Below are 11585 nucleotides of genomic sequence, written 5' to 3'. Positions count from 1 at the left end.
CTTCAACCTACCCTAATCTCACCTGGTCGGGGACTGACCCTTAGCTTAATCTGTTTATTTTAGTTAGGATGTCGGTTATATGCTCCCATGTCTGCTTTTCTGCAGATTTTTTTTAACCCGTCCCTGTGAAACATTCCAGTTACCTTCTACCTCATACTGGACATGAGCACCACCGGTCCCATGGAACAGCTTCATACCGCCTTCTGTTTGACCTGTAGCACTGAACCATACCTGGTCTGCCTTGACCTATTCTGAGTGGTTTCTCCTGCCCCCCCGTGGCATTTGGCCCTGAGCCATCGTCTTGTCTCTCATCCTGTATACATGCGCTTGCAGTAGTTCTTAGTTCTATCTATTACTTAATTTCACAATTCTCTTATTTACTTTGATTCTATTGTCACCATGTATGCATATATATGCTTACTACATGTATTTATTGCTCCAACTACACCCACTACAAACATGGGAACTCTAACCCCTGTCCCCATCTCCCTGAGTGAGTGGTTGTTTCGTAGTGCTGGCCAAGGTGGTGGATGTCTCGGGGTGATGGCCAAGATTGCAGTGACTGTTCTACCCCCACATTGGTTATGTGCACCACTGAGATCATGGATCAGCTTCACACTGCCTTCTGTCTGGCCTGCAGTGCCAAACCATACCTGCTCTGCCTTGACCTATTCTGAGTGGTTTCTCCTGCCCCCCGGGGCATATGGCCCTGAGCCATCATCCTGTATACATACGCTTGCAGTTGTTCTTAGTTCTATTTATTACTTGATTTCGTGATTCTCTTATATACTCTGATTCTATTCACATACAGTATATGCTTACTACCAGTGGTGTTGTTAGCCCTGGGCTTCCGGGGCTTTAGCCCCGGATGTTTTTCTCCTAGCCCCGAAGCTCTAAAAAAATAATAATAATAAATTGTTTAAATTTTTTTTTCTTTTAAGATGGCAGCATCCTCATTGTCTGTGCTGAATGTTTGTTAGTGTTTGGTATTTTTTGTTGGTTTTTAGTACTTTTAAACATCCATTTTTAGTAAGTAGTAGTTTTCATTTGATCCTATAATTTTTTCATTCACCGATTTGTGGACTTTTCTTTTTAGTGTCCTGAAAGGCGCCTTATAAATAAAATGCATTATTATTATTATCATCCAGGAGGGAAAAGAAACTTTGGATAGTAGGGACTGCATCTCTGCCTGTCCTGGCCAGGAAACACTTTGCAACTGTGATCTCCTCTGGCAGTAGTTGGATATTGTAATGTGTGGCGAGGGGTTGCAGCAATTTCACTGAGAGAAACTGGTCTGAGGCTGGATAACATGCCTGTATGCCTCTCATAAGTTGTTCTCCAACTCATGAGAACCTGCTCTCAAGCTCTTGCAGCATTCTGTCGAGGACTGGATAGAACAGTCTCTGTCTCAGCTGATCTCCTGAGCTGAGGTCTGAGCTTGTGCCACAAGATGACTCAACTACATACTCGTCCATCCTTTTCTGCTTCCTCCTTTGGCTGGTAATATGTTCCTCAATCCCAAGGCCATTACATATGGCCTTTGTCCTGTCATACATGTCCACTGCCATCTCTGAGGTGCGATAACTAGGGATGTCCCGATAATTTTTTTTGCTCCCGATCCGGATCATGTGATTTTGAGTATCTACCGATACTGATATTTCACGATCCGATAAAAAAATAAAAATATATATATATCTTTTTTTTCTCCCATCCCAATTTCTCACATTACATTCACCCTGAATGTTGACGTTATCCAGGTGAAAAGTTTACTTCATTCAAGCGAGGCATTGCAACCGGAGTAATCTAAAAACTCCGCCTCCAACCTGCTGCTTCATGAGAGCAATGGCGCCATCGTTTGTAAAAATCAGGTGACTGCAAGTTCTGCAACTAGTGGATGTCCCTCATCCTTGACATAAATCATTTGATGTATTTTTCAAGTCAAGAGTTTTATTTGTCACGGCAAACAAGTATACAATGAAATGCGGATGTATAATTAAATCAAAGGAAATGCGTTTGTTTTGGCAAAATTCTTCTGCTCTGACAATAAATAAATAATGATATGCAATTTAAAACCAAAACTAAGGCCTCAGTATGAGTTTAAGACGTGAACATGGTCATGTTTGTTGAATAATTAAAAAAAATAATCCAGTTTTTTTTCTCTCTATCCCGATCTTCTGAAAATCACGTGATCGGCCCCTGATCCCGAGATCGGATTGGAACATCCCTAGCGATAACCTTTGAGTGTGTCCTGCACTGTGCTTTTAAATAATACAGATAGGTATTGAAGATGTGCACTTTAACGCAGCAGCACCTGGAGCCATCCATACCCATGTCCAGTGTCCACTGACAAAGACATGCTCATGATACTGTGATAAACTATAATAAGCTTTAATCGAACCCTATTTCCTCGGATAGTCCGGTTGGTTTGAAAGCTCATTCACTCTTGCAACCCTGCTGCGGTTCATTTGAGATGTGAATGCAAAGCGGACCAAAGGCAGGAAAATACCACAAAATCTAATATTTTTTTTATGAGAAGACTGAAACATATGTATATAATGAAACACACAATACCGTTTTTTTCCGATTGCATAAGCACGATTTTGAAAACAGGGCCCGGTGTTTCAAAACACTACACACAATTAGCACAACCACACACACAATTATCAGAACACCTCAGATCCTTTGCTAAATTAAACACTTGTCAAAACTATACACTAATTTATAAAAACTACATTTAGTTACCATATGAAACACACGTTTCATGACTTAATTCTGTTTGAACCAGTTACACACTGCTGTGCTTAACCTAAAACACATTTAGCAATTCTACTTCTCAGTGATTAGAGTATACTGTAAGTGAAGTACACAGAGAATGTGCAAATATACAATAAATTCACCAAACACTACACAAGACCAATGCTGTAGACTAGGGCTGTCTTAAATACTTCGAAGCTTCGTTCGATGGCACAAGCTTCGAACATTTAAAAAAAAATCGAAGTTTAAAAAAAGTTTTTTTTTTTTTTTAACTTCGCTTTTTTTATGTTCGAAGCTTGTGCCATCGAAATAACGTGTATCCATTCAACTAGCTGCTGTACTGCTATGGTAGCTAGCCTAGCCGCAATGCTATGGCCGATCCCATTCACGTTAGCATGTAAGCTAACAACAAGAGCTTTAGGTTTAGTCTCTCGCTTTTTGAGAGACATAAACTCTCCGCTCTTGGTGGTACATTGTGTTGATGACTCTGCACCCCCCCTTAACAACTGTTTGTATTGAGCCGTATTGTATTGGACCCATTCTGCAATGTTAAATAACGTGTATCCATTCAACTAGCTGCTGTACTGCTATGGTAGCTAGCCTAGCCGCAATGCTATGGTCGATCCCATTCACGTTAGCATGTAAGCTAACAACAACAGGTTTAGTCTCTCGCTTTTCGATTTTCTATTTTTTATTTTTTACTTCGATTTGTGTGTGTGAACAATCCACTTTATTTATAGAGCACATTTAAAAACAACAAAGTTTACCAAAGTGCTGTACAAGTCCCACAACATAAGATAAAAAAATAAATAAAAATATATATATATTTTTTTTTAATCGAAGCTTCGAATTAAAATCGCAGCTCGTATACCCAAATCAATGATACAGACTGATGACAAAAAAACATTTTCTCTCCATATACCCAAATCAATGATGCAGACTGATACAAATATAAATGGTCTCTCCATATAACCAAATCAGTCAACATTTCAACATGGAGAATCACAACAAAACATGTCCCAGTTACAGTGTGCATAACACTGTAAGCTCAGCAAATATCAGACAAACATAAAATACTGTATCCAGTACAGGTTAAAATGACAGTAAAACAAAAACAAAAATAGAAGAAATTTAAATAGAGTACAAAAAATACTAGACATTATCTCTTTGCCTAGCTGGATTTGGCAAGATAATCTTTTGTTGCGATTCTCCATGTTGACTGATTTGGGTATATGGAGAGAAAATGTATATTTTCATCAGTCTGCATCATTGGTTGTCTTGTGTAGTGTTTGGTGAATGTATTGCATATTTTCACGTTCTGTGTGTACAGTAGTTCACTCTCCTTCCATTTTGGTTGGAGACAGGTGAACTCACCTGCTGCATTTTTATAGTGCTTAAACCTGATTGGTGTATCTACAATTAAGCAATGGTGTGTTTGTGCATCTGATGGCTGTGTTTAACCAATTGGCTCATATGTGTGGTAATTTGACATTCTGTGTCTAATGTAATGCAAGTGTGTTTAGTGTTTTCACTGTGTATTGTTTTGCAAAAAGTGTGAGGCTGACATTGTGGTTATAGGGGTGCAAATCTGGGCCTATGTTTTGCTCCTTGAGTGTAAGGTTTTGATAATTGTGTAATACTTTTGATTTGAGTGTTTATGCAATCGAAGAAAACTGTAAAGACTAGAGATTAACTGTTTATTTCTTTTGTACATAGGCTGTGCATAATATGTTTGTTTGTTAATGTGTATGATTCTTAACTGTTTTTATTTAGTTATTGGTGTATATGTGTGTATGTATGTATATGTATGTATATGTATGTATGTATGTATGTATGTATGTATGTATGTATGTATGTATGTATGTATGTATATTTGTACTCCTGTTGGGGCCTCTTGGACCAGATCAATGTTTTATCTGGCTAAATAAAGGTTAAATAAATAAATAAGAAACTGATGATTTGGTCCTGTTAACTTTGAATTTTCTATGGGGACTGCCCAGATCCCTCTCATGGACCTGGACCTCACTTTGAGAACCTCTAATCTAGTTCTTCAGTATTCTAATTACTCTAAAATTGCGTAATTCACCCCCCGGGCTGAAGCCCCCAATGTTTTCTAACCCTAAAAACGCCCCCTGCTTACTACATGTATCTATTCTATTCACATATATGCTTACTACATGCATCTATTGCTATGTCCGCCCATCACAAACACACAAACTGTCTAACGCCTGTCCCCGTCTCCCTGTGAGTGGATGTCTTGTGGTGATGACCGGAGTGGACGACGTCCCGTGATGATGACCGGGAGGATGTGATCCTCCCTACGCCGCCCCCATACCTCAAATGGATCTGTCATCAGCTCTATTCTATTTTCAATCTTTCAAATTGTTCTTATGTACCCCAGTTTCTATTACATGTACATATTTGTCTTTCATTACACGTATAACGTAATTCCTCTAATAGTGACCCGGGCTTGTATTTGCTTAAACTGTAGCGGGTACCAGACTTTTATTAGGAGGAGGCATGTATAAGAGAGAGGCCTATATTTCTAATTTTCAAACGGATCATAATGAATAAATCAACATTTTGTGTCGGTTTGAACCCAGTAAAATGTACTGGGTTCATTTATTGAAACCAAGTACTGTATGAAATAGTAAACAGTGCAATTACAGGTGGTCACTGGTCATTTCAACGTTTTCAAAGTGAAATCAAGTAACTTTACCTTAGCAGCTCAGTATGCAGCTCAGTATATTAGTAACCCGGCTTGTATTAGGAGGTCGGCTTATAATTGCTTAGCTCAAGAGCGCACCCGGCCATTAATAGAGACCCGGTTTGTAATTGAATACAGGTCACTATTAGAGGAATTACGGTATGTACATACTTACCAACTGTTTCGCCTGCAACACTACCATCACCGACATCTAAGAATGGAGATCCCTTCTAAAAATACATTTGATTTGATAGTCATGTAGTTCACTATATAGTTTGAAAAGACATTTTGTTTTCAAGTAACTTTATTCAGGACAGTTACTCCAGTTCACGCATGTCCTTTGAAATGGATGGAGGAAAAGAAAAAATTATGAAAGAAAAAACAAAACAGAAAATAACATCTGAAGGTACAACAAGTAATTCGTAAACTCCCCGTCTTGAAACTCGTACTGTGCAAGAAGAACGTGTTCGTGAGCCTGGACTTTGGCAAAGTTGTTTGGTCCCTCTTACAATGAAGAACAAACAAAGTCCCAAAACATTCCATTAAGAGTTGAATTCAATTTTTTTATAGCAAAGATACATACAAAATGGCACAGTCAGATGAATTAAGATATTAATAACCTACTATATTAAGTGAAAGTAACCCGTTACGATAACTAACTTCTGGGCCTGAAGCAACCTATTTCACTATGACATTACTATGTAAAAACACGTCTTGTGGGGTTAGCTACTCATGATGAAGGGGGATTTTGCTATATTTATCTTAGCCATCGCAACAGCTGTTTAATAAATTAAAAGACCAGGCATAGATCTGCGTCTCATCACTACAACCGCAATTACGAAAACGTCATAAACGTCATTATTTGGCAATTTACAAAACGGTAATTTTTAACACGCTCTGGTCGTTTTCAATGTGAGCAAGTGGCAGCTACTCTCTCACACAGTCGCGATATAATATGACCAGTGTACATAGTTAGGTAATAGTGAAATAGGCCAATTCACAGATGTCTGGAGACGGAATGGACCAACTGTACCGTCGTCTACTTAATGGTAAAGAGGGAGGGGGGCATGATGAAGAGGGAGGGGGGCACGATGACCTACAGAGATGACCTCCTTCAATGACTTGTGCTGTAACATCCAGTTAAGTACACATTTTGATATCGAAGTACACAGAACTGTTCTGTAGGAGATGGAGTACATGCATTTCTGAAATGCAAACCGTAATCCCCGTTAATGCTTGTACCCGACCGCCTCACCTATATAACCAAAGAAAAGAAAAAAACCTATTCACAAAAAAAAAAAAAACTATTAACACAAAGAAAAAGAAAATCCCTTTTTTTTGTATTTTGATATTTTTTTTACTAGCTATCCTATTTATATATATATATATTTTACATTTTTGCGGTTCTGGTTGAATCAAATGTACCTTATATTTTGAATATAATATACATTTAGGACTGGCTACCATCTCTCAAATCAGTCAGAACACACACAACCTATTAGACAATAATTTCTGGTACATTCAGAACTTTCTGTAAAAAGTCTCTTTTTTTTTTTAAAGATTTTCTTTACAATTCATAAAAAATACAGAGGAACAAAAATAAGGTTCACGAGACAGTCCGCTGTCCGGCAGAGGCTGAGTCTATTGATCTGCTTTCCTTAACCTGTTCTGAAGACTATTTGACACTATATTTATTCTTCCAAACCTCTCTTCATTCTGTACGTATCTCCGTCTCTGGCCTCTGGAGAGCCAGGTCAGTTTGAATAAAGGCTCCCTGGCCCAAGGCGGTAGAGTAGGCCCTGTTGTTGTTGTTGTGGTGGTGGTGGTGGTGGCCCACCGTGAATCCAGGGTTGGGGAACGGTCCGGAGCCGCCTGCTCGTTTTGGAACGGGGGCTTGTTGTTGTGGCTGCGGTGCCGGCCGGTAGTCGTCCAGGTTATCGTAGTGCGACTGCGCCGTCATAGTGCCGTGTCTCTGGTAGGAGTGGTCTCTGTCCGCCGGCTCGTGGGCGGCCTGGCCGTAGTGCTGCTGCTGCTGCTGCTCTCGAACGCTGTGCGATCTCTCTGGCTTAGGACGCTCTCTGGTAGGAGCCGCCTGCTGGTCGGCCATGACATGGAAGCCAGTAGTAGTTCTGTTCTGGTCGGCCGTACCGTGGAAGCCGCCGGTAGTTCTGTTGTGGTGCTGGTCGGCGTCGGGGCACTCGTAGCGCGGCTGGAAGGTCCTCTTGGCGGGGTAGTCCTGCTGCCTGTGTGTCGTCTTCTGTTCTCCGGGCTCGTACTCGCGGCGGCCGCCGTCCTGCTGCTGGTGGCTCAGCGTGGGAGGGAGGGAGTGGGAGAACTGGTTCTTCTTGGAGCCGCTCTGTTTGGCAGATCCCTCCGGTTGGTCACCACCAGGTGCGGGCCCCTGGCAGTGCTGGTCCGTCTCCGTGTATCTGAAGCCGTCGGGGTCCGACGCCTGGTGTCGGGGGTGGTACCGCCCGTCGTCGTTGCTCTCGGCCGCCATCATCGGCACACCCTTCCCGCCGGGGTCCGATTTGCTGCGCGAGTGGAGGGTCTCGTAGCCCGACGTCTCCGCGGTGGGGGAGAACAGGCCCACGTTGTCGTACTGCGACAGCACCGGGCCTTTGACCTTCTGCCTGGCCCTGCTCTCCCTGCGGATCGAGTGCATGCGGAGCCGCTCAGACTCCTCGGGGTCCCAGGCCAAGTAGACGGCGGCGGCGGCGGCGACTCCCTTGGGCGCCCCCCCTTGGCCGGGAGGCATGTCCCTGCTCACGAAGCTGTGCTCCTGGCCCGGCGGCGGGAGGACGTGACGGGACAGGTAGTGGTACGCGCTCACCTTGCCCCCCGGCCGGGTCACCGCCGCGCCGCCGCCGCCGGGGGGTGCCGGCTCTCGACCGCCGTAGGAGTGGCAGTGCCGGAGACGAATGGTGCCGTAGGGGTCCACGTCGTAGAAGGGAGCCTCCAGGGGGTTGGCGCCCGAGTAGGGACTGTAGCGATACTGGACCCGTCCGTTTTCGAAATAAGGCTGCAGCTGGGTGACGTGGTAGTCGGCCTGCGAGGACTGCTGTGGTGGCGGCGGCGGCGGCGGTGGAGGTGGTGGCGGTGGCTGTTGGTAGGCCTTACACTGGTAGACGGGCCTCTGGTAGTAGAACAGATCCTCCTCTGGAGGGACCTCGGTGCGTTGGATGGGCACCGAGGGGACGTGGAGGGAGTGGACTCTACGGATAGTGGAGTAAGCGTGGATCCTCTCCAGGGCTCCGTGGTAGCCGTGACCCGGATGCCCCGGCCCCGGGGAGACGTACACAGCAGCCTGGGGGTTGTGGTTGTTGTTGCCCCTGGACTTCATGGAGTGGTGGTGGTGGTGGTAGGACCTGGGGCCCAGGGTGGCGTAGCGGGTGTCCACGCGGGCACTGTAAGGTATCTGGGGCTCCGATTTGGACACGTACGAGAGGTGCGGGGGCACACTGTCCGGCCGGTAGTGGTGTGGCGGCAGGGACTGTGGTGGGCCCGCGGGAGCGGCCCTCTGGTGGTAGTAAGCCCCGCCCCCTGGAGGCTCCTGTGAGACGGCCTCCGCTTTGGAGTGGTACGGGTAGGAGGCCGGCTGGTGGGTGGAAGACTTGCGAGGAGGAGACGGAAGTACAGACTGATGACAAAAAACATTTTCTCTCCATATACCCAAATCAATGATGCAGACTGATACAAATATAAATGGTCTCTCCATATAACCAAATCAGTCAACATTTCAACATGGAGAATCACAACAAAACATGTCCCAGTTACAGTGTGCATAACACTGTAAGCTCAGCAAATATCAGACAAACATAAAATACTGTATCCAGTACAGGTTAAAATGACAGTAAAACAAAAACAAAAATAGAAGAAATTTAAATAGAGTACAAAAAATACTAGACATTATCTCTTTGCCTAGCTGGATTTGGCAAGATAATCTTTTGTTGCGATTCTCCATGTTGACTGATTTGGGTATATGGAGAGAAAATGTATATTTTCATCAGTCTGCATCATTGGTTGTCTTGTGTAGTGTTTGGTGAATGTATTGCATATTTTCACGTTCTGTGTGTACAGTAGTTCACTCTCCTTCCATTTTGGTTGGAGACAGGTGAACTCACCTGCTGCATTTTTATAGTGCTTAAACCTGATTGGTGTATCTACAATTAAGCAATGGTGTGTTTGTGCATCTGATGGCTGTGTTTAACCAATTGGCTCATATGTGTGGTAATTTGACATTCTGTGTCTAATGTAATGCAAGTGTGTTTAGTGTTTTCACTGTGTATTGTTTTGCAAAAAGTGTGAGGCTGACATTGTGGTTATAGGGGTGCAAATCTGGGCCTATGTTTTGCTCCTTGAGTGTAAGGTTTTGATAATTGTGTAATACTTTTGATTTGAGTGTTTATGCAATCGAAGAAAACTGTAAAGACTAGAGATTAACTGTTTATTTCTTTTGTACATAGGCTGTGCATAATATGTTTGTTTGTTAATGTGTATGATTCTTAACTGTTTTTATTTAGTTATTGGTGTATATGTGTGTATGTATGTATATGTATGTATGTATGTATGTATGTATGTATGTATGTATGTATGTATGTATGTATGTATGTATGTATGTATGTATGTATGTATGTATGTATATTTGTACTCCTGTTGGGGCCTCTTGGACCAGATCAATGTTTTATCTGGCTAAATAAAGGTTAAATAAATAAATAAGAAACTGATGATTTGGTCCTGTTAACTTTGAATTTTCTATGGGGACTGCCCAGATCCCTCTCATGGACCTGGACCTCACTTTGAGAACCTCTAATCTAGTTCTTCAGTATTCTAATTACTCTAAAATTGCGTAATTCACCCCCCGGGCTGAAGCCCCCAATGTTTTCTAACCCTAAAAACGCCCCCTGCTTACTACATCTATCTATTCTATTCACATATATGCTTACTACATGCATCTATTGCTATGTCCGCCCATCACAAACACACAAACTGTCTAACGCCTGTCCCCGTCTCCCTGTGAGTGGATGTCTTGTGGTGATGACCGGAGTGGACGACGTCCCGTGATGATGACCGGGAGGATGTGATCCTCCCTACGCCGCCCCCATACCTCAAATGGATCTGTCATCAGCTCTATTCTATTTTCAATCTTTCAAATTGTTCTTATGTACCCCAGTTTCTATTACATGTACATATTTGTCTTTCATTACACGTATAACGTAATTCCTCTAATAGTGACCCGGGCTTGTATTTGCTTAAACTGTAGCGGGTACCAGACTTTTATTAGGAGGAGGCATGTATAAGAGAGAGGCCTATATTTCTAATTTTCAAACGGATCATAATGAATAAATCAACATTTTGTGTCGGTTTGAACCCAGTAAAATGTACTGGGTTCATTTATTGAAACCAAGTACTGTATGAAATAGTAAACAGTGCAATTACAGGTGGTCACTGGTCATTTCAACGTTTTCAAAGTGAAATCAAGTAACTTTACCTTAGCAGCTCAGTATGCAGCTCAGTATATTAGTAACCCGGCTTGTATTAGGAGGTCGGCTTATAATTGCTTAGCTCAAGAGCGCACCCGGCCATTAATAGAGACCCGGTTTGTAATTGAATACAGGTCACTATTAGAGGAATTACGGTATGTACATACTTACCAACTGTTTCGCCTGCAACACTACCATCACCGACATCTAAGAATGGAGATCCCTTCTAAAAATACATTTGATTTGATAGTCATGTAGTTCACTATATAGTTTGAAAAGACATTTTGTTTTCAAGTAACTTTATTCAGGACAGTTACTCCAGTTCACGCATGTCCTTTGAAATGGATGGAGGAAAAGAAAAAATTATGAAAGAAAAAACAAAACAGAAAATAACATCTGAAGGTACAACAAGTAATTCGTAAACTCCCCGTCTTGAAACTCGTACTGTGCAAGAAGAACGTGTTCGTGAGCCTGGACTTTGGCAAAGTTGTTTGGTCCCTCTTACAATGAAGAACAAACAAAGTCCCAAAACATTCCATTAAGAGTTGAATTCAATTTTTTTATAGCAAAGATACATACAAAATGGCACAGTCAGATGAATTAAGATATTAATAACCTACTATATTAAGTGAAAGTAACCC

The 11585-nt window shown here is 42.5% G+C and overlaps 1 protein-coding gene across 1 annotated transcript in view; it reads right to left on the bottom strand.

Annotated features, from left to right (window-relative positions):
- Nucleotides 1-5757: 5757 nt before the first annotated feature.
- The window catches only part of arhgap32b (Rho GTPase activating protein 32b), a 40098-nt gene continuing 34270 nt past the window's right edge, over nucleotides 5758-11585 (bottom strand). Inside the window, exon 14 of the mRNA XM_084320608.1 lies at nucleotides 5758-9059. Within this exon, the coding sequence (XP_084176734.1) occupies nucleotides 7173-9059 (1887 nt within the window). The 3' untranslated portion in view covers nucleotides 5758-7172. The remainder of the gene's footprint in view (nucleotides 9060-11585) is intronic.

This window comes from Notolepis coatsorum (assembly GCF_963971535.1).
Source record: "Notolepis coatsorum genome assembly, chromosome: 8".
Classification (NCBI taxonomy): domain Eukaryota; kingdom Metazoa; phylum Chordata; class Actinopteri; order Aulopiformes; family Paralepididae; genus Notolepis; species Notolepis coatsorum.
The sequence above is the reverse complement of the archived record's forward strand: the minus strand, read 5'-3'. Positions and strand labels throughout refer to the sequence as shown.